Source organism: Tyto alba, unplaced genomic scaffold (genome assembly GCF_018691265.1).
Source record: "Tyto alba isolate M040663 unplaced genomic scaffold, T.alba_DEE_v4.0 Super-Scaffold_27, whole genome shotgun sequence".
NCBI classification, from domain to species: domain Eukaryota; kingdom Metazoa; phylum Chordata; class Aves; order Strigiformes; family Tytonidae; genus Tyto; species Tyto alba.
This window is the reverse complement of record NW_024881301.1, coordinates 6,454,108-6,478,359: the sequence shown is the minus strand read 5'-3', so window position 1 is coordinate 6,478,359 and position 24,252 is coordinate 6,454,108. Positions and strand designations below refer to the sequence as shown.

General features: G+C 41.9%; 1 protein-coding gene across 5 annotated transcripts in view; it reads right to left on the bottom strand.

Moving 5' to 3' along the window:
- The window catches only part of KCTD1 (potassium channel tetramerization domain containing 1), a 104,188-nt gene that overhangs the window by 29,464 nt on the left and 50,472 nt on the right, over window positions 1–24,252 (bottom strand). For 4 of the 5 annotated variants that reach the window (XM_033001122.2, XM_042798191.1, XM_042798192.1 and 1 more), the window contains exon 2: window positions 6,926–7,104. In XM_033001122.2, coding sequence (XP_032857013.1) covers window positions 6,926–7,089 — 164 coding nt within the window. In that variant the 5' untranslated portion in view covers window positions 7,090–7,104. Of the gene's footprint in view, window positions 1–6,925; window positions 7,105–7,572; window positions 7,906–24,252 lie in introns of those variants that run through there. The other variant, XM_033001121.2, reaches the window with a different exon arrangement.

The following is a 24,252-nucleotide window of genomic DNA, read 5'->3' as shown; positions in this document are numbered from 1 at the left end:
ACTCCTTTTTTCCTTCCCAAGTATTTTCTTGGTCAGTTGGAATGAGAAATACTGCTTGGGTGCCTTCAGCCTAGTTTAAGAAGTCATGCTACTGAGTAGAAAAGTGCAAACACTACAACAACAAACTGCTTCTCATTGACAAATTTCCACCCATGGAGCTGATACCAAGCAGCCTTTGCAGTGAAAGGATTTCTCAGAGCACAGACCCTTCAACTAGTTACTGACAACATCCCTTCTCCTTGACTTCAGGTTGATCCAACCCATACAACCTCACACAAGCCTACTGGGAAAGGGATCTATAAGCCATACTGAAGATACGGATTTTTTTTCTTTCCCCTCAAGAAAAATGTTTGTTACTTCAGAAGACTACTAGCCTCAGAAATAAGGAGTTGAAGCCTTTAGCTTTGTAACACTCCTGAATGTAGACATTTGTCCTCCTGAAAATTTTCATCCACACTGTCATAGCCGTGCAGCCATAGTTAAGCATGGCATGAGCCCCTGCAATATCAAGTCTGAGCATCTACTTTCTCTGGGTCTGCATATGTGCAGAGTACTCCAACAATCCACTACCTTGATTTTGCTGTCATTTTACACATTTGAGTGCAAAAGCATTGAACAAGTTCAAAACACTGCTTTTTATCCTCCAAATAAATAATACAGAAACCGACTTTTACTGACACTCAGACCAGGAAGACATTAACTCCATGGCCCCTTTTGGTGATGACTCACCACCAGTTACCGACCACACGATGCGAGAACCTGTTAATCTGATCATGCTATTTCTTTCACCTAGTCACCAGACACAAGCAACAGCAACGACTTGCTGACCTCACAAGTTAGACATACTACAGGACTAAGATTCAGAAAATACTCACTTCTACTGAGGCAACAGTGATGACTGACCTGTGGTGATCATTAAGAGGCAAAATGAGGTCAATATATACCCTAAATTCAATATACACACCTAGAGATACAATTAATCTTGGTTCAGCCAGAACCAGAAAATACCCCTCTGAGCTCTTTATTGACAGATGTGTGTTACAAAAGATTTCTCTTTACAATATCAGTTGTGTAAATTCTCTGGAATTTCTTGAAATAGGCATACTGTCATTTACAGTTCTGTTTCTATTTTTCCCCTGAGTTTGTATATGTGGTTACAACAACCAAAACAACTGTACTGCTTAACTGTATTGAGTCTGGTCCTCATGAATCAACATTTCATTTTTTACTAATACGTTACTGATGATACCAACATCATCCACTGTTTCTATCTCAGTTACTGGCATCTATAAATATTTATGCTTAGAGATAGTAATCTTTTACACCTTCAATCATCATCCTAAAGCATTTTACAAATTGCTTTTTTGTTAACCTTGGTGGGAAGAAACCAAAGCTCAAAGTTAAATCAGTTATCTTGGGTCACAGAATGGGTCAGTGAAAGAATCAGTGTACTCCCCTATCCCAAGCCCTCCCTTTCCCTCGCCACAAGGCCATGCAGCAATCAAATGATGAAATGTAGAAGGTGAATAACTAGATGAGCAAGCCAGGATAGGTAATGAAGATTAAACTGAGGCTCTGCCACCTTCTCTGCCTATTCCCCCGCTGCCAGGAATGTTACAAAACATTAAAAATCTGTGACCTGGACCATTCACACTAACACAGCAGACAGAGCTAGTGTATAGCAATATTGAAAACTCTCAAAGAAACTTGCTCTTTACAGCTTGCAACACAACGCTTGTTCTCAAAAAGTGCAACTCTACTGTAGTCTAGCTACTGTAGTGTCACAGTTTTTTAAGAACTACCACCTCACCAGGCTTCGATGTTGCTACTCTAGAAATACCACCAAATACCTCCACAGATAGAGATATACCTTTCAGGAAAATTAATCCAAATAAGGAGAGTGGAAATAAAGATGTAGTAACACCCACTCTGTCAGTATTTCCTTATAAAAAATTAATTCCCCAAATGCTCATGAGTTAGAAAACTTTGGATTTATTTCTTTATAGAATTAGCATCACTTCGCAGTGTGAGAGGTACTATCCAAGGCAAGAAACTTGTGACAGGGCTGCTTTTGTGGAGGTATTAGAGGGAGTCCTACGCAACGTACAGAACGCTCTCACCACAACAGTTCTCTTACCGAACCAGAAGTCTCCAGCATGGTGTTTCAACCTGCAGAAGTTTGAACTAAGGACCACATCGGTGTCTTATTTTGGAACTGGGGACAGTCTACAGACAACAGAAACTGCCAAAGCTCTGGAACAGATAAACAGTGCTAAGCTGCCTAATTCATAGCATGTCCTTGGAGGTCTAACTACATTACCTATGAAGGATAAGTCTTGCCCTCAAACTGTCAAAAAAGGCCAAGGACAGTCTGGGCACTCTCCTAAGTAATTCTGTGCTCTTGAGGCAGAAGAAACCCTTACCAACCAAAAAAACGCCAGTGTCCTAACTGGATCCAAGTGTGTGAAATTTAATTTCCCTGAGGGCTGAGAGTGAAGATTGGGTAAGAAAACTGGGACACAAATGGATAGGTTCGTATGAAAACCTGAAACAGCCCTGGGCAGAAATTTGGAAGTATTGTGAAATACCATATAAGAAGAATCCATCTTCATATGCAGGGAGTAAATCAAGATGGGAGATGTAGCAACACAAACAAATACCCCAAAAGGTTGTACAGAGAAATACATACATGATTTTAAAATAAATTCTCCTGTTCTATGGTGGGAATATATGATGTGGCAATTCAATGCTACAGTGTTATGCAAATATTTGTACCAGATGACTTGAACAGAACTAATTAAAAGTCCAGATGCTTTGAACATATGAGACAGACAACACTGCTGATATTGCTGATATCAGAGATATCAGATGGCTGATGCTGGTATGATCAAAGTTAAATATCTTCCCATTTAGTTCTGATAGTCAGTTAAGGTTGTCTTAGCCTGGTGCACAATAACTTTTGGTAGATACCATACAGACAGCGTTAAGGCTGAGAGAAACAGGAATGCCAACTCCAAGCAAGATGATAATGCACTAAAAGAAGTAGACTGCTCAGGTACAAATATCAGAGCTAACAGGCCCGTGCTTCCTCTGCTCATAATCATAAATCCTAAAACCTCAACCCATTTTCCTCAGACTCTGTGGTGACCATAGGGAACAATGGGACAGCATGCATGTGCCTCAGCTCTCAGAGGAGAAAAGCTCCTTTAGCAGACCCTCATCTTGTGTCCCTCCTCCCTGGAATGAATTAAATGAGCTGTTTAGTTGGGCAGTTGAAAGCAAACCTATTTTTAAAAATCTTCACTTGCAGAAGCAAAAAAAAAAAGAAAAAAATCTTTAACATATGGCTTTGTTTTGCCAAATATCATGCTGCAGACTTGGTAATCTAAAGTAAACCAAAGGTTGTCAAGAAGAGGAAGGCATGCTCTAGTTCAAAACAGAACAAATTCCGTAACAGTAAGACTTCACAGAATAGAAACAATTTGTTTGGCTCATTCACATGAACATATGAATAACCATCAGTTGACAACTCAAGAACAGGAGGAACAATCTGTATATGGGTGAATGCATCAAGGTCTATAGTCCTGGTGGAGAGAGTTGCACAAAAGCACATCTGCCCCCTCTTCAAGCATTTCAAGAAAACTATTATTTCTTTCAACAGACTGACCTTACATTTGGTCTTCTTGGTAGATACACTGATTCAAATTGCCTCTTCTTGAAGCCTAAGTCTGGCAAATTGTATTATTCAGCTGCATGAGATCATGTCTGAGGCATGGTCTCACTGGTGTCTTGGGAGAACCTGAAGCCTGTTGACGAGATAAAATAATCATATGGGGTCCTCCTTGTGAAAACAGTAGGTTCTCCCCAGTCTGGAGAATGATTGAGCTCCTCTGAGTTCTATGCTACTGGATTTTTAAGTTTTAATTTTTTTTTTTTTCTAAGCATTATTTCAGCTTCAGAATTCAAAATTCTAGGATTACTTAATTCAAACCATCTATTAGATAAGCTGCTTCCCTGTTGGATTGCTTCACTGTGTCAAGCCTTTAGCCAAAACACAGATAGGTTCCAATTCCTTGGGTCCTTCAGTCGCAAGAGCATTTGAGAGAAGCCCTCAATGGTATTTCCATAGCAAAGAGCAGGGACGCAGCATCAGTAGCAAGACACTTTTATAGTCATACCTGGGTTGCTTCGGAGGAATGAATGGATACTTGTCAGTATCTATTTTACATATCAAGGCACAAACCAGGTAGGGGGATCTAACAAAAGAATTATGGAAAATGAGCCCTGCAAGCTGCAAATCTTTACCCGATATAATTTTAAGGAACCCTTTTTTAAAGCACTATTTTCAATTCCTACTGTGCTGTCCAGGAAAGAGAAAACAGGCACAGGATGAGATGCTGTTGAGCCCCAAAGGAGAAGGAAGAATACACTTGCTCCATAGCAGAGACTGCTATATCAGGATAGCTCTCCTTCACACCATCAAGTCACAGTGACTCCAAAGCTGCTGGTTTGGATATCAGCCTTTCAATCTCACAAAGAAAGATGACTCTGGTACCTGGCCCACAGATGAAAGGTTCATTTTAGGCTTCTGGCCCTTAGACTACATGTAATACGAGTCAGAAGTCTAATGACTTTCATGTCTCAACCTGTTGGATGCTGGAGCCTGCAACCTATGCCTTGACTCATCCCTGCAGCAGTGCTCTTTCAGGCAAGATAATCAAGACCTTATTTTTCATAGACAATACTTCATATGACAGTGAGCCTCAGGAGGCTTCAACTGGCCCAAAGGTATGTATGAGACCCTGCCATAGTTTTGATCTCATTCACACATGTGATATTGGCAGAAAAAGAAAACATACAAGCAACGTTGACCAAAACCTTGGATTAACTAACAAAGTGATACTGTAGATGTAGACTGATCAGGTCAGGCTCCAAGCAACAATTTGTATTAAGGCCCAAATATTACTAGGTAATTTGTACCCAGCACTCATCATATATATATATATATAGATACACACACACACATTGGAAAAAAAAGTTAAATCTCACAGTCAAAACCCGTACAACTATATCATGATTGGCAGCTTATTGCTTCATGCCACTGACTTGACATCCAAATGAGCTTAATAATTGCTCTTTTGAAGCTGCTAATGTTAAAAAAAAAAATCTCTCAAGTTGTGGAAGTGGCTGGGAATTCCAGGTTCTAACAGCTACACTGGAAATATTCGCTCATCAAGGGGTTCAAAAGGCACTTACTGTCAGAACAGAAACACAAACGCATGTCAGAACAACTTGAAACAGAATGACTATAACTCAGAGTTTGGGTTTTCTTTAAATTATGTTTGAAGAACTTTAAAATGTTTAATTTATTAAACCGGCTTTGATACTACAGGCATAACTTCCACTTTCAAGTGCTACAATGGCTCAATTGAACACAGAATACATTATGCTTAAATTCCACTGCCACCATACACACTTATGAAAGTCATTTTAGTGTTTCTTCATTTAAAGTAGTACACTGTCCTGGTGAATTTGACATGGAAACAGAAGCTGCATGTATTAATACAACAGCCTCTCATACTGCACACACAACAGTTTCAGACACCATCACTATTCCAACTACTAAAAGCCACTAAGTAATCACAAATCCTTGTAGTGGAACACAAGCAAGTCCTAAAAAATCTTCCCCAAAATGACAGATTCAGGTTTCAAAGAACAGTTCAAGTTTTCCCAGACATTGCTTCAATCTCTCCTGGCAGACCTGCACTTTGGCATGGATTCTACTACTTCCCTCTGCCTGGCCTTGAGGAGGTTGTCCTAAGAAAGGCCATGTGCTCAGCTGTTTCTCTTTCATACACCTTTATTTACTGCTCTCTTCTGGCTCTGTCAGCTCCTAGTGTCAGAAGCACTACTCCAGTCCCACCTAAAACTACATAGGCGACTCTGCAGAGGTAGTAGTACCAGTGAAACCCATGCTTAGAACAAAATCACATCCCATGAAGTGCGCCTTGTACCCTTTGGAAAGGCAAGTCAGAGTTGCAGGATCAAGAAACTCAGAAACTCCTTCCCTCAGCTGCTGGAAAGACCACGAAGGTAACACTGCCTTCCCTCTAGAGCAGGATCAGGCAGTGAAGGGCAAGGTACGGACTAGTACTAATCAACACTTGCTAACTGATAACCAACTCTTAGAATTACAATATCATTACAGTGTTTATCTGCCATCACCACCATGTAATATCCACATACACTGTGTACAATGCACTGTTGTTTTCTTACAGCTGTACTCTTATTTCATCTACTCTACATGTACCACTTGCTCATGCATGCAGAAATTTTCTAACTGTTTAATACCAGTAAGCTACCAGTCACAAACATTTCATTCAGAAGGTACGTGAAAGTTTAGTCTAATTATTTAAAAAGTCCGAATATTCTATTAAAATTATTCAGTTAAAGCTCTCCTATACTTTGTTACATTCGATTTTGCCTTTACCCTCAAGTGATACATCTGAGATTATATGTTGACAGCACAGGAGAGTGGTTATTGCTCCAAAAGAAACAAAACAAATACCCCAACACCCCCACGTTTGCTTAAATGCAGTATTACTAATTTTTGAATGTAATAAACCTCAGAACGGGTGCCCTGGCATAAAACCAGAATTCTAGGTGGTAGAAAGTAAGTGCTCTTTACTGTCAACTTTGTTTTAGTACATACACATAGGGATTTGCAGAAGTGCCATTTATCTGAAACATAGTGGAACAGGGAAAGAAAAGTCAGTCTCTAACCTCCTACAAAGAAAGAAACCTAATTTAATTCCGAAACAAAAGGAACTAAATTTTTCATTCTGAGACAGAACCAGGACATCCACGCATGAAATGGAAGAAAAGGAGTTGCCAAAGACATGCAGAACAAGCTTTTTAAAGTTACCTGGAATCGGGATATTTTGTAAGCGTGGCCAAGCTGCTGGTATACATGTGCCCACCCACATCAATGTGAACTGGTGCGTTGGATTTTGTGAGCTGTGCTGGAGTGGGGATGCCTTGATTGTTCAATGGAGATGCAGGGGATCTAGTGATCAGAGGTCTTGACATATTGGGCCGACTGTCCTGTGAAGAGATAGACCTAGGTTAATGATCTCCTTAAAAACCTCACAGAAACCCACAGTCTTCAGTCAATAACATTGTCGTATAGTCTCAGCTTATGATTTTTATCTTATTAAAGCACAGACAAATATTTGGCAGTTTTTAAAATCAATCCAGCTCTAAGAGTCTTAACTGGCTAAGTTTTAAATAAGTGGGGCAAAATGCCATGATAAAACCCACAAAGTACAAATCATGTTCAATAAAACAAGTTCTTCCAGAATACTGCTCGTGACAGACAACCCATACAAAAAAAAAAAAAAAAAAAAGCTCATTCTCTTATTTAAGAGCTGATAAAGGCTCTGACAGAAAGAGCTGCAGACAGAAAGACCAAGAACAATTACTACTTTCCTTAATTAAGACAACCCCAGGTAGACTTTCTGTTCCTTCCCAAGCCCTCCATCACTGCCGTACAGTCAGAACAGAAATACAAACCCTCAACTCCTCCATCCTGCACACTCTTCTCTCGAGTTCCCAATTCACATAGCACGGAAACAGAAGCAGAAACACCTGGACTAGTCAACTGCTCATGGACTGCAGACCACTGGACATCGACAGCCTTTGAGAAAGACATTTTCCATTTAAAAGTTATACGTATGGCGACAGATGCCCCCGCGTGCCCCGCATAGGCTGCAGGTCTGAGCGACTTCCCGAGGCAGGCGAGCTCCGAGAGCGGAGCGGGAGCCGACGCTTTGCTGATGAAACCAACTTTTAGTCACAAAGGAAGAGATGTAACGCCAGCAAAGAGCAGACACAGCCTGCGCGCGCGGCGGGTGGGGCAGGGCAGGGCGATTTGCTGGAGCCAGTAAGGCAGGCTGCATTCAAAGTTGGGGATTAAAATAGAAATGCGTTCAAGAGCGGTTTTGAGACAACCCCGCTTTTGACTGAAGGAAAGCTCCGTACGGGTGGAATCTTATAGGGATGCCCTGAGAACTAAAAGCCCTTGCAAATTACTAAGTTTTACATTTAAAAGGTAAGCAAAGCAGCGAGAAGTCAGATACACTTCATCACAAAACTCTCTTTGTTCTTTCGACACGTCTTTCAGCTGCAAAAGGTAATGGATTCCTTGTAAACATCTCTGCAGAGCTGGGCAGCAAACCTCGGAGAAGCAGAGCACGGCTGTGAGGGAGTTACGGGGCATTCGGACTAGCAAAGACTGCCGCCACCAAAAACATCATTTCTCCATTTTTCATGGCTGTTAAAAGTCTCAAACCATAAAGTCAACACGAGCCAGGTAAATGTCTAACCCAAATGATTTACAGGCCAATGTTGCACAATAAATCCAAGTAATATGTAACAAAAGGCATCTATAAACCACAAGGTACTTAACTAATTTTCTTTCATACGCAGAAGCAAGCTTAGGTCAAATGCTGATAAAAACGAAGGGGATAAAGAAAAACATCTAGTTTAGACATTGAAGGGGAGAGTTGGGTTTACTCTGTTCCTTTATAAGCAGAAGTTAATATAAATCTGCAGAAATACCATTTTAATCACTACAATTGCTTGAGGAGGTGCCTGCAGCACAATGAAGGCAAGTCCAGACAAAATAAGGTACACACGCTATGCAAAACTAATGTCTGCCATAAATGCTATGTGATACAACCACCACCCAAGATGCTACTGATCTGCAGTATGATATTTAGTAAAATAATGAAGAAAAAATTTAAAACAACAACTGGAAAGGTAAAAGTAAGAAGGCAAGGAGTGATACAAACCAGGGGTGAAAAATAAGCACATGTTGGACGATTAGCAGAAGGAAAGCAGCGAGTGTGGAGGGGAACCCATTTCAATGCTTAAAAGCAGACAAACAGTTTGAAAAAAAAAATCATCAACAAAGACTGAGACTAAAACAAAAAACTAATTCTGTAACTTGTATGAGACAGACACCACCACCTCTCTTAGCAGGATCCTCTGTGGCAGAAAAACACAGCCCTCTTGCAATTTAGCACACTGCAGCACCACCGAGTCTGTAATAGTTTTTCAATTGGACACATTCTCCCGTATACCCTGCCTGGGGCTGCTCAGGAGAAAATGAACAGATTTGCAGGGTTAATATTGTAGTTAGGCCGGGACCTCATTCAACATAGCTACGATAGCTCCGGCTGCATGAAACGGTAGAAGAATGTGTAGTATAAACATCATTGCCAGAATGGGAGATAGGTCAAAGGACTGTGGGCATTTTACAAGGAAAAAAAAAAAAAAAAACAACAAAACAAAAATAAAATCAAAACAACAACAAAAAACACCCCACAACCAAAAAACAGATATAAGAGAACCAAAGTTTCCAAAAATGAGACTTAATCAAGCTGCCATTTACAGTTTACCTACTAAAACTCCCAAGAAATAAAAATGCTTTACAATAAAACCTTTTGCTATCTTATTTCACCCTCCTCCTTTTCAACATTCCCCCTTCAAGTTACCTGCATTTATTGTGCCTCAAGAAACAACGCCCATCTGCTCGATGTTTAGATATTAAACACAATAATGCTAACCTTGCTCCAGCCTTAGCTCACAAAGCGCATTTCCCTGGATAAAACCAGTTCAGTACTGTTTTGGAGACCACTTTGAAATTAAGCAATGGTATTTCTACTGCAGTTGCCCCAGAGAAATCAAAGCAAAAAGGGGATTCAGAGAACAGGGTGCTTAAAAAAAAACAGTTTCTTTTATGTGGCACAACTCACTAGCACAGCCATAGCACAAATCACCATCCAATGGGTACAGCATTAAGACCACTCTGGCATTTAACACATCAGAGTTAAATCATTGCATTAGTTAAATCACTGTATTGGTTCAGCTATGGAAAGGGTAACACAGGAGCAAACTGTCTCTCTGAAGAAATACATGGCTTGCATTAGATAATGGCAAACATGGAAGTGAAAAGCTTAGTTAAAAGTGGTTAGAACAAGGCACTGCTGGTAAATTAAGCTGCTACTACCTAAAGTGATTACAAATATACAATTACAGGAGGAGAGAAGCGAGTCACAGAAACTAAACTGAATGGGATCCAGAAAGCTATCTAGAACAGCTGACAACAAAAAGGATCAAAAGGCTCTTCAGAAGACCTTCTTGGTGTCAGGCAGGTGAGACTTGCACCCAGGAAGAGTTCAGCTCAGCTATGGCTGCTCCCACACGGGAGATCACAGAGGTTTTTGTCTGCCTCAGGAACCACACCAACTTTATTCATGAGCGGGACACAAAGCACAGCTAGCACCTGCGCAGACTGCAGGGGCAGTGACCTTCCTGGTCTGTCAACAGTCCATTTTTCATTTGGTACCTTTTCTTCTCAGATATTTTAATATTTACGCTAAAAAAAAAAATAAGAACAGGAAATCCCAGGTTTTAACAACAGTTCCTGCAAAACAAAATACTTCAGATACTCTGTAAAACATTTATCATTATTAGCACTCAAAGATTTTTTTTTCCCAACAACTTTTTAAAAAAATTAGTTCTGATTTCCAACCAGAATGAATTTATTATTGAAACTACATACTCAAAAGTGCTAAAATCCATGTACTAGGGAGGTTAAAGGCATTTAGGTCACTTGAAACTTTCCAGTTTTGGTTCAGCACATGAAAATACTACACTATTAGTGTGGTTCAGGGTTCCTCCACTGTCTTGCTGATAGCTGAAGGAGTCTTTCAACAACAAGCAGTTCGTAGGTCCAGGTCTTCTATCTGCACCTGCTTCTCATTTTCTGCTCTGGGCAAGCCCTCCTGTAGACACAACAGAAGCAAAAGCAGCCCTGCCTTAACTCCTCCCCAGGATTTACAAAAATCTGTAAAATGTAGAAGTCTTTCTACCAAAGGGGACTGAAGATCATGAAGGAGAGCTTTCAGATCTCTTCTCCTCCCTGCCTTTTTCCTCTATACCACCTTCTCCCCAGCACCATTCAAGAATACTGTTAAAGAATAAGCCTTTACATCCAGGTTGAAAAAAAAAATCACAGTAGCTGTAGGGCTGAGTTGCACACCCATGCTACTGGTCTACCGAAGAACAACAACATAAGAACCATGTCAACCTTCTGGTAGCAAGTGGAAGAAATAAGAGATATCTGAAGAACACAAGTTATTACAATGTGCTGCTAAGTGTACAAAAATCAAAGAGACAGGAGGCTTCCTCCTCCCCTCAAAATATTTGCTCATGTTAGACTGCTATGATTAGCAGAGGTTTCAGAAGTGTTATTTACACTTTGTGGTCTTGAGCAAAGTCATTCCAGTTCTCTTCTTAAGCCAGAAACCTTGACAAAAACCATGCCACTACAAGACAACCCGAGCTCACTCACAGGAGGGCTGACATTCAAGTACAAAACATCTACTTGACTCACTGGACTGCGGGGATCATTTTAGGTTGCAGGTCAAGACATTTCTGGCGTGGGTTATTGTAGCCAAGGTCTTCCCTGTGAGCCAACACAGTTCAAGAAGGTGCTACTCAACATACTGTAGCTCTAGCCTTTGTATCAAATGCTAAAATTACTGGATGCTCCCTGTCACAGCCCAAGCAATTATTACTGCTAAGAAACTCAAAGTTACATGTTGAAAACTCTGGGATTTTTTTGGGGGCGGTGAAGACAAGCTTGTCTTATCTAGTCTAGACATTAGAAACAATAATCCTGCAGTAGTTTATTCTAATGCATCAAATCTATCTGTATTCATTATCCTTTTTTCACAACAAAGCCATGAGATGTTTCTCCTCACAAAAGCTTGGTGCCCAGGAAAAGCTGGCAGCAACAGTTAGCACACCCACATCAGCCACCTCCAATAGAAAAGTCTCCTCTGAACACATACATCCCACTCTGCGTGGAATGTATCCAAACAGTGAACAGCAGAAGTCACTCAAGTGCCATGGATCCGACTCTGAAATAAACAGCAGGCTGATGCTTAGGGGTGCTTTGGGATACGGGAAAGCCCAGCTCAAGGCTCTCATCCAAACCAGGAACTACTCTCAAATTTGGCTCCTGCACAAGTGTCCCCATTTTGAGGATTCACTTTTTCAAAACAAACATTTCATTAAAGATTAAAAAAATAATCATGATCATGTCTCACCACAATGCTTAAACAAGTACCCCCACATGCTTTTTATCAATTCAGCAAAAAGAGTCACCACAACAAAGAGGCTGGAGAAAGCATTTATTCAACATAAACAGTATCAGTAAGTACAAACAGCACTTCTGGAAGGTGTAGCAAGCAGGCAGAGATAGAGCTATGCATCCAGGAAGCCCAGGTGCTTGTCCTGCTGGAAGGGGGAAAAAATCCCACCCTGGGCAGCTCTATGGGCTGACGATGTCCTCACAACAAATTCTCTGGCTGTGGCCATGGTACCCTGTATCTATAGGTGACACCAGGTTGTGTGGCCCCTCAGACAAAGCCCTGCAAGGTGGTCAAAGACAACCATGCGCACAAGAGAGTGCACAACCTGCATTTTGGTCTCAAGGTGTGTGTGTGTGCCATTGCAGCGCTTCCTCTTCACCTTTGCTCTGAACAGCCCAGAAGCACAAAGAAGTTGCCCAGATCTTTGGCAAAAAGTTTTTACATATGAGAACATCCATGCCCTTCTGCTGGTTCACGCTTACACCAATGGCTGGTAGCTCTTCAAGGACATAGTTGGGCTGCACTGGTGCCACCGAGTCTGCAAAACAAAGGAATAGCACATTGTTTTCCCCAGCGAAAATATGCCGAATGCACTGTCATGTTTTGCCTTTCATCAATATAATCCAACTGCTCTTTCCCTCACAGCTGCGAGCTTTAGGATTGCTGACTCTGAACATTACAAATTATGTTTATAAAGCAAAACTCCAAAACAATTGTGTTTGAGCGCCACATGAGAAACAGGCCCAAAACACTATCAGCTGCAACTCAGTGCCACAGTAAACTGAGATACCAGGTTCCCTGAGACTCAGCGGTAGTACTAGAATTCTCATTTTAGATTTCTGGAGGAACAGCCTCATTATAAATTCTGAATGTCTGTCAAAACGTGACAGAAGGTCAAATTATTGTATGCAAGACAGTCAAATACAATGGAGAGCTTGAGAATTAGAAAGGTTTTCTTGAGATGGTGAGGCACCCAAGCACAGCAGAAGACCTACTACTATGCCAAGCAGCCACTCACTCCTCCCACCGCAAGTGCCATGCTTTTGCAGCACTCAGTATTATTTGCAGAAATACATAGCAATGCATTTTAGAAAGGTGGATGACACAAGGTTGCCTGAGAGCAGGAACAGAGATGCCCAGAGGGGTCCATCATAGCCAGGGTGTAAGGTATAGGCCATCATGAAACCAAGCCTTGGATGCAACCCTTTCCTAGAGGTACCAGGAACCACGTTAGGCTGTCTTCTGTATCCTGCAATAGTCCGAATACCAACCAAGCCTACAAAAGCAACAATGGACCTCTTGTAACACCAGAGTGGCTATAGCAGTGGTGACTGGAGCACTTACCTGATGGGACAATTTTAACTGCTGCATCCTCCTTGTCCCAGAGGCACTGTCCCATGGGTAGAGTGCCAATCTTGCCCCTCAAGACCAGGGTCCTTTGCTCCTCAGCCCACATGCTGGCTGCTCACAGCCTCCTCCTCTTCCTCGAGATGCTGGCGCTGCTGACCACTACACCTGCTCGGTTCTGCAAGTGCTGGAGAGATTGTGGTTGCATTTCCTCAGTAAAACGAACCTTGCTGGGATTTCAGAGCTGATCAGGACCTAGAATAAATGCCACAGGTGCAGAGAACCAAATGCAAGGCAAGGGGCTGAGGGAAGCAAGGTATTTGTGATGGGTGGAGAGCACTGCCTACCTGAAGATGCAGGACAGTTAAAATGCCCTTGGACAAGAGCTCGAAGACACTTCAAGAATCCCAGAGCCCAGTAGCTGAGTCTGCAGCACACAACTAACTTCAGCAGAACAGCTCTAACCACACCTTCATCAGAAACCAGCTACTGAGACCTTAAGAAAAATCTCTAATTAACTGAAGGAAAAATAATTAGGGATAAAGGCAGGAGTCAAATGAGGACCTGTGCTTATACCAGTACAGCAGTAAAGGCAAGTCCAAAACCTAGAAAAGGTCAAGTTCACAGAGACAGGATGTATCTTCTCAAGTGCTTATAAACTTCTCTGAAGATTCCCCTAAGCATTGAAACTGCAGACAAAAGTTTAATACCTCCCTCAAGATATTCTATAAATTTGTACTCTTTATGGAAGATTAACTCAGCCCCTTGCTTGTTTGGGTAAGCAGTGCTGAGGCCAGTCCAAATATTTTCATTTATTACATTCAGGCCCTGCAAGCAAAGCTCTCTCCTTCTGCACTGCCTACCCATTTCTTGCTGTGCACACCCCCTGTGCTTTGGTCAAGCAAGTGGTAAATGTGGCTGACACAGGACTTGACTTAAGCCCATAGCGCAAGCAGGATCTTTGGCATGTATCCAACCCACTGCACTATGAAAAAATATCCAGATATAACTTGGGGGTCCAGCCCAGATTCACTACCCTCAAACACACACACAGTTCCACTAGTCACTTTGGCTTCCATAAAGGAAGTAGACGATTTCTACGATCTTCAGACGTGCCGATTCGATTCTTGCTCAGTAAAAGCGGCCATTTAATTTACAAGCAAAACCGGATTGGAAAGCTGCTCTCAATTACTGCACAGCTCACCACTGCCCACCTGACACTGTATAATCACAGGGTGTTTACCCCAGGATGCAGCAGGCAAAACCATCCCCTAACCACGTTGGAGAACACAGTGTTTAGACACAGGACATCAGACCAAAGGTCAACAGACCTGCTGTGTTGCTCCTAATGGTGTCCTATGATAGGAGGGGACTGGATACCTGACATTTCAGGCCACTCGCTCTGCCAGGAGCTTGTCTGTTCTGCACCAGTTTCTACTCAAACTAGCAATAAATTTGATTTAGGAGTGACCAAAGAAAAAGCATAACTCCCCAGCCCGAGCCTTCTCCAACTGGAAATGCCCAGCTCAAAATATTTCACGAGGTATATAGCGAATCACCTCAGTGACCTTCACTCAGCCTTCTTTACACAGGCAAAAGGGGGATCCTGCAGATACTGCAGAAACTATTACAAGTCAGTAAGTGTCAAGAGATCCCTCAGTCTCAGCAGAGAAAGGCTGCAGCCATCGTGGATACTTCTTAAACAAAACAAAACAAAAAGGAAGCACTATTAAAAATATGAGCAGACCCTGGGAAAGAGGCTGCCAGGTCTGAAAAGCCTTTAGCAGCCTGGCAGCCCTGCCCACAACACTACAGCTGATATAAACCTCTTTGCTTCGGCTGCCCCGAGGACAGTTTCATTTACTTTCTTTTAAACCTGGAAAATAGGTCGCTTTTCTTCTCTTACCTCCATCAAACCTCAGGTAGCAGAGACAATGTGAATTTACCTGTGCTTCATAAGAAAGCAAGCACACAAAGGGAGTTTCACCTTTTGTCAAAGGACAGAGATGACAGACCATTTCTCTTCTGTACAAGACTCCATTCATTCCAGTGAGCAGCATCGATCCAAACACCTTGGACCACTTCATCGCTGCTGCCGGAGGTCTGCCCTGCCAGCACCTTTGCAGACAGCGTACCTACGTACTCTGGGGCTCCATCCAGGGTCTATACCTGTTCCCTGAAAGAGGCAGCTGCTGGGCAGGTCTCCCCAGCCCTTGGGAATAGACCAGACATGGGGTTTCAGACCAGGAACGTACATGGGAAGGGATAGGGGAGCTCTGAACACTAGAATCCATCTTCCAACTGTTCTCATGCGGATGCCTTGTAGGTTGAGATATATTAATAATGTAATTTTTAGTTGGTCTTCAAGTGTTGTTGCCTTTTATCCACTTCTAGCAGGCACTCTGCACATATTTTGTAAGAGTCCTTACATAAGAAAATGACAAGGGAAAAAAACCAAAACAAAATAAATGGAAAAAAAAAAAGAACAACAAACCACTCCCTCTAATGTTTAGAGGGAAAGGACTTCTGTTTGCCAGAACCATGCTAGTACATTTGAATGCAAAGTTAAACAAATCCTTAAAGATGGTGTCAACATTTCAGTGGGAAAGAAACCAACTGGTTACATTCTTCTCGGACCAAGTCTGCAATTTGTCCAATAATCTTCTGGTGAGAAGCTACACCAAAAAACAAGCATTTCTAAAATCTGCCTGTTTTGTTTGCGAGTTAAGATCCTATCAGTAGTACATGAATAAAGATTAACATCTTGAATTGCAGTCATATCTGAAGATTTTAAAGAACCATAAAAATGCAGACTTCAGTGGGATAACTGGAAGATCGTCATGAACTGTCAGAATTTGAGAAATGGGTTTTTCTTCTTTAGATTTGATTCACAAACTGAACAAAAATAAGCCTGCACTGCCTTATTTGAAGTTAATTTACACTCCAGTTTGAATAGCACCTGCCCTTGGGTATGTTCCAGAAGAACATCTACCTTTCCACAAAGGGAGGCTAACACCCATTGTAAAACTTCCAGAGGCACATTAGATGTCTGTTCCCCCCCCAGCAATTTCACCCTTAGAAGTACAAGGAACGCTGCCAGTTACAGCCTGTGCTGAGGAAACATGAGTTATAATTTTACCCTGGGAAAATTGCTGAACTGGGAGCTTCTGGTGTGGCATAGGTCTTGCCTTCGCAATCCAATGGTTCTTTTGATTCAGAGAGGCTTTGAAAGGGTGGTGATGAAAAACATAGCCTCTCCCTTTGAATCAGCCAGCCGCCTGCTTTCCTTTGCGCTTTTAAAATTTGGTTTATTAATTTGCCTAGGAGCAGAAAGAGATAATACTGACCCATCTAGAGAAGATGTGTTTTTGGACATATCAACAAAACATTATCTACTTCAGTCTGAACATGCAAACAACAGAAAAGCCACCTTTAGACTATCTCAAGAATTTTATATCTGGAATCACATTACCAGGCTTAAGAAAAACACAGGAAAGCCTCTTCCTGCCATAAGAAGAGTCAAAAAGGAAAGGGACAAATTTATAGAGATCCAATAAAACTGTGTCTTTGAAATGCTATAACACAAGAGCTCTAAGCACTCTCCAGATGTTTGTTGCAGCAACCAATAATAAAATATTCTCAGACAGAATCGTAATTTTGAAGACATCGCGTCCACTTAGTAATTATGACTAGACAATAAAACAGATAGACAGCTTCATCTATAACCTAACTGCAGAAAAAAAGACATGAAAGGGCTTTAAAGCCATACTTTTGTAATTATTTAACTTATGATGAAGATGTAAACAGAACTGCAATTTTGACAGTTAGAGTTCAGGCTGGTAGAGAATTAGAAATACGGTGTGACACTAATCTTAAATTATACATCCCTTGCTCCAGACTCAATACCATGCAACGCTATAGGCAAAAAGGACCGACTTCTAGGAGCCCTACATCATCACTGGGTTTTCCTCCTCTCCCATCCATGTCCCATCCACCTCCCCTCCCAGCAGGTCTCCGAAGCTGAACTTTGCAAAGCAAAGACCCTATGTCTCAAAAATTATAATCTACTGAAACCCCACCAGCAGGACAGAGACTGCCAAGAGGGAGGACAGTGAGAGGAAAGGGTAAAAGCTGAACTTACTGAAATGACAGGCTTTTTGGAAGTCCTTGTTAAGACAGACTGCAATAGGAAGCGTTTACTCAGCTCTACCACAATCCCATGCATTTCCAGGGCTGGCTGGGACTTTTTCCTCTCCTCCTGTAACTCCCATTAAAATTATCAGCCTACAGATTTCATAACAAGCAGCAGAATGAAAAAGCCCAAATACTATCACAAGAGAAATCGTATTATCATTAGCTATTTCAAAATGCACATGGGTTACTAAACACCTCGGGACAGTCGGCATAACACCACAGAGGTGCTCCTGGTGCGGGGACAAGGAACAGCCTTCTGCTAAAAATACACATACAAGGCAGCACGCAATGATGAAGGCCTCCCCAGAGCTCTGGAAATGGGCTATCCACGCAGCGCACGGGACCTGAACCAAAAACCAGTGTCCCAGATACCTCCCTACCCCCGCCCCACACTAAAATCTGTCCATCTTTGGATTTTAAATCCCTCGGAGAACTAGGTATGCTTTTTGATGGCTGGTAGGAAAGGGCTGAAGTCCTGAATACAGGTTCTAAATACAGCTGTGGTTAAATTCAAAAGGCTCCTTCAATGAAGTAGTGCATGAAGGTTTTTAGTTTGTTTTACCTCTTTTCTGGTGTTTGAAGATTTCTTAAACACTGGGAAAGCATTTAGGGATGAAGGGAGGAAAGGAACAGTAGGCATATGACTATGGGGGTCAAGCAGCAATTTTTTTTTGGTTAGTGTGAAGGGCAGGATTTAAGGAAGGGAGAACACAGGAGTCTGCTCTGGAAGGCAAGAAGAGTGCTTGGCAAGACAACGGCCATATGGCATATGAACAAAGCATATTTTAGATTTGGTTCATTCGATTCCATTATGTGTAAAAGATACTTTAGGATCCAAGGCTAAGAAATACATTTTTGATTATTATTGTTTTCAGACCTGTAGGGATTTCTCTAAGTAGTCATTGTAGCTTGTATGAAAAAAAAATCCATTTGGCAGCCAATTTTAGCATTTTTTGCCCACAAAAGTAGATTAAACCTGAATCTATATAACTATGTGCTATATGCTAACAGGAATCATCACTGCCACCACCAACAGTAATCTACCATCTAGTTGTAGACCTACTCTTAACTTTATATTAAAAGGCTTTTACTTGGCCCAACACCACAACCAACAACACACGTAACTTTAGAATACTAGATGAAATCTTATACAACATACATTTCTTTGGATGGCATGGCCTGCTTCTAAATCCATATTTATGGTTTTGTGGTCATTACTAACATGCAAAGCACCAGTGCTTAGACAACAAAAGGACCTGAAAATGTTTAAAGAAGCAGAAAAGACTATGCCTGTCAGTCAACAAGAAATGCCTATCTCACTTTCTCTAGCTATTGGATTTTATTGCCTCCAACGTACAACACGTTTCAACAAAACTGAAAAGCAAGACAGACACATCAACATAAACTGATAGTACATATAGCTGTGTTATGACACAGAAACCAACAACAGAGAAGAATCACATCATTAAGTGATTCTGAGGGATAGCTTGAAATTAAAAAGGCAAACTGAAGCTTGAAGAAACCTTTTGTTGGGTTGGTGGGGAAGAGGGGAAGACATCATCTATCTAAAGTTAGAGAAAATAAACTCACTGAGTATCTTGTGTGGAAGACTATGCCAATAAGGGGAAACATCCTCTATAGGTCCAAACTGACAACTCTGAACTACACCTGACTTTTGCAATAGAGAAAAGACAACTTTGAAGAAGGACCAAAACTACAATATCTGGAAGTATCTAAAAAAAAAAAAAATATTCTTGAAAAGAGAAAGAGTAGTTTGAGTATCAAAAGACTGAGAAGGTGTCAGGTCAAGACAACCACCAACTATAATTAAATACTAATTTTAAAAGTCACATGCAAAAAACCCACCATATTTCAATAGAGACCTGAAAAGTGGCAGAAACCATCACAAGAGGAGGAGTTGATGTGTAAAGGAGTAGATAAAGGGATAGTCCTACACAGCGACACATCCAGAGTCTTTAAAAGACCTATTCCAGATAAAGTTTGGGAGATAACATCTGCAAAGGATTTTATCTGGAACCAGGTAAGTTTGAGAAAACATCAGGAAGGCTTTACAGCTCATGTCTTACTCGATGCTTGTCTCCTGCTGTTTTACTTGGCACTTGTCTCCTGCCCAGAGGAGCCATGCAGGATAACATCAGCTCCCTCCCTGGCACAGAAGGGGAGGAAAGCAGAGAGGCTGAAGCACTACAGTTCCTGTAAAAGGCAAGGCAAGGAGGCAACAGAGATGCAATGCGCATATTGAGAGTGGGAAACTGAAGCATCATCTGTTGGAACAACAAAGCCCTGCAAGAAAAACCAAAGGAGTCAGAAGGAGGAGGCAGCACTTAATCAGTAAAAGTGTGGAGAAGGGTAGTGAAATAAAAATAAAATAAAAAAAACTCAACAAACATTTAAGTTGACAGTCTTTGGTCTCCCCTCTGGCACAAACACTCAGAAGCTTGCCTTCAGGAACAGATGAACTGTAATGTCAGAAATAAAAGGGCATTTGAAACAAACAGAAAAGGTTTCAGGGTTCTTGTGGTGATCACCTAGTAGAGGGTAGCAGAAATGAACTTCAGCAACAATTCCTAAATTATGGATTTGTCTCATGGCAGCCATCTTACATCCCATTACAGACACACTCAACCAAGCGCTTGATTTCTACTGAACACCACCCTGGAGCTGAAGAACCAAAGAGGATTAGTTTGGGGAGAGGTTTTTCTGTGAGAAGAAGGGGTGGAGTAGGAGGATGCATGGCAAGATTATTTTGTTTTTTAGCAGAAACACTAAACCTCATGACTTCCACCCGCGCTGCCTTGCACAACGAACAGAGCTTCAGTCCAGACGACAACAACGGGTGAGGGTACGTGTGCGCCTTACTCCACATATTTGACAAGCAGTGTGGAATGAGGTGTGGCGAGTGGAATTCATAACTCCAGCCCTGGCCGGGAAAGGTGGCTGGATGCCAACCACGCCATAAAGGTCTCGTCATCTAAACTTCAAGTAAGGTCCTGAGGATCCCAACACTTTCTCATACTGAGGTGTGCCACAGATACAGAAAAAGATTATAGTGCAGCCACGGTGTTTGATAGCCACAGGAGTCTTACCTGCCACACACTTACTTTAACAAAACCTCTTAACCCATCTCACAGTGATGAGCCTTTCAAAGTGCTCAGCACCAAGTAGCTTCACCAAGAATAACACGCGTCTGCCAACAGCAACTTCACTTGACCAGAAGCAAGTCTGGCAGTTTCTAGAAGGCTGACACTGTGGTAACTGGTGGAAGGTGTCTAGTAATAAGGATGGATGTTCACCCAGTGGGGGCACAATGAAGCAAACCAAGAGATTTATCTGGGACTATGAAACCCAGAAGAAAACTGAATGCATGGCTGAACTTAAGCAGTAGCAGTTACATTAGAAAGGGTTTTTATACACAGAAAGGGAACTGAAGACAACCAGATAAACTCTAATATTCACGTGCAAATTAGAATCAATGACAACAACTGATTTTTATAAAGGGTCTAAGGATACAGCGCAAACTAATTCCTCCCATCTGAAGACTGGCACCATTTGGTATATTTAATTAAAAAAAAAAAAAGTGCATTTTTCTTCTTTCCTCGTCTTCTTCTGAGTCTTTTGCCATACTGATGTTTGTTTGCATTATATTGATTTTGAGCTAAATTAAATAGGAGAAGCAGAGTTTTGATTCAGTAGTAGCAATAAATGGGGTTAGCCTGGCACTGATCTGTGTAAAGGGGCCAAAGCTAGGACTGCCAGAAGCAAAGCATGGTCAGTGAACTCTACAGCACCAAGAGTGACCCTGCAGCTGAATTCCTAGCCCTGATTACAACAGAAAGAGACTTGCTTTCCTGAACAAAATGTATTTCAGGCAGCAGATTAGAAAGAGAAAGTCTACTTGCAATGGCAGATGGGAAAAATGGACCAAAAATAAGAACCACAGCACACTTCAAAGGATTTTAGAAAGCTTCTGAACAGTGCAGAACAAATGCCTGCTTTGCTCTACATTTCCTGTAGGCCATTGTTAGGTCCAAATGCTGAAGAAATTATATTATTTTTTTTTCTTTGCACCTCAGTTAAATAGCTTCAGCTAGTAAGCATGCAGTAAGGAAGATGAGCTAAAACCACGTTAAGGATAGCACACTGCAAAAGTTAGCTTGCAGACTAAGAATATTTGTCTTGCAGCCCTACAGAAAGGGAAATCACGTTTACTGTACGAGGAAAGGCCCCTTTTATAAATCATGCTTAAAATTCAGCCAGCAAATTTATACAGAGGACAATTTCACAATCCTTAGGAAACACAGATCAAATTCACTCGCTCTCTGGGTGTTTGTGCTGTTGTGCAATGCAAAACAGCGCGAGCACAGCAGTAAATCTAGCCTCATGACTATCAAGTTTAATCTCAGTGTATCTACGATGGAGAACAAAGTGCCTCTTATTCCTGCTGCACTGTGATCCCTCCGGATCTCAAGCCAAGCAGGGTTGGTTCAGGCCAGCATTTGGGCAGAGGCTGGCGGAGCACTGGAATTGGCCGCTCCAAAGCTGAGGAGAGCTCGCACCTCGCTCCCAGCCAGGCAGCGTCACGCAGGAGGAGCGCACAAGGTGTGGGGCACTTGCAGACATCCCCATCAGCACATTCCACCACGGCTCCCACTGCTTTGGCAGGTCCGCCAGCTATTCACAAGTCCTGTACGCAGCAAGGAGCTGTCGAGAAGCGCAGCCCTGCCAAGTGACCCGAGGCTGATGAGCAGCCATGCTTCCTATCCTCGTTTTTTTTTAAATTGGGACATTGGAGTGGCACCAGGCTGCATGCCCAGAGCTCATCCCTGCTGGAAACCCTGAGACGGACCAGTTGCCCAGTGGTGCGGTCCCACTCCTTGTGATGGCTTCACCGGGAGCAGTGGGGACCACAGTCCCCCGGAACAGAGGGAGAAAATGAGAGAATCACTCTTCATCACTACTTTGACTTTTAACCTATTTCTCTTCCATATTTTACAATAAATGCCCATTAACACGGACATCTCCTTAAAAACAAGGATCACAAAATACTGAGTCACGTCAAATTCTTCCCTCAAAGTCCCATAACAGATTTTTGTTTGCTGCTTTACCAAGTAGCAAAGGGGCAAGTCAGGGATCCACAGAGGAAAGGGAGGGCAATTTAGTCTCTTGGTATATTGACAGCCTGCAGAAAGTTAAGTTGGAAATCTGTACGACAGCATCCTGGGTTTTTAATGCCACTCATTTGGCTTGCCACTCTTATTATGGGTCGATTGCACCCTTCACTTGAGTTTTGTGGTGGCTGCAATGTCAGAGCCTGGGACATGTGGTTGTCACAACTGGGAACTTGCTGACTGATTTATGGGAACTTACAAACCCACAAAACCAAAAGATATTTGTTATTCACTTACATTCTGAATGTTCCTTTCACCTCTCATTGAATAAGTCCCAGGCAAGTGAAAGTTTATTTCTAGTTCAAAATTTGGTTTCTGGTCTGTAGAAGGAAGCCTAAGCGTAATACACCTCTGCTATAGAAATCACCCCACTATATCTCCCCTGAACAGTTCGAGGTCAATATACCTATACCAGTAACAACATCTTGAAATTAAGTTGTCATTTTAACTGCTTAGCGGGCATTGAGACATCTCAGATCAGTTCATTATTAAAATCAGCAATTATTGTAAATTACACTCTTCACAAGAACAACTGCCTAAGCTTTAAATACATTATGATACCTGCCTGACCATTCATTCCCTTTAAATGAGGATAGCTGAGGGCTCAGACTCACCATCATGCAGCAAACAGCTGTGCAATTTAGGACTGCTCTTTTTTTACCACTCCTCTCCCCAAGGCTACCACCCCCATAGCAGAGCTGGTAGAACAGACCGCATGCCCATGCTTCCCATGTTCCAGTCCACAGGACAAACACAGCAACTCGAATTGCTGGTGACGGTGACAGCACCCAAAAATAATAATACTTCCTTGACCAGGGTTTGCTGTAGCTGCTGAAGCACAGGCACATGGTTCTTTTTGCTGACTCTGCAAGGGAGCAAAAGCTTTCCGCAAAGGAGGAGGGCAGCCGAGGGCAGAAACATCAAGCTAAGATTCGCCAGGGCTTGTCTGTCAGAGGACCAAGTCTTGAATTTTAACCATTTTTGGCACATTCCACATTCAGTATTTTCAGGAGCTTTCTAGGATGTTTATGAAACAACTGCAAGGTAGCCAGCTAAACTAATGGTGGCACGAAGAATGCCTTCCCACATTCCTCTCCCATGCTCTACCGTCAAAATAAATGAAGATGTAGTTTATGTTATGTTTCTGTTTTGTGTAATTACAGTTTGTTAAAAATGAGAACAGGTTGTTAAGTTATGGTAAGAAGTCCATGAGCCTGTACCCTGCTTTGAATACTACAGCAATGTAGATTTTTACTAAATAAAAAGACCGGTGAAAACATTACTCAGAAGGAATCCAT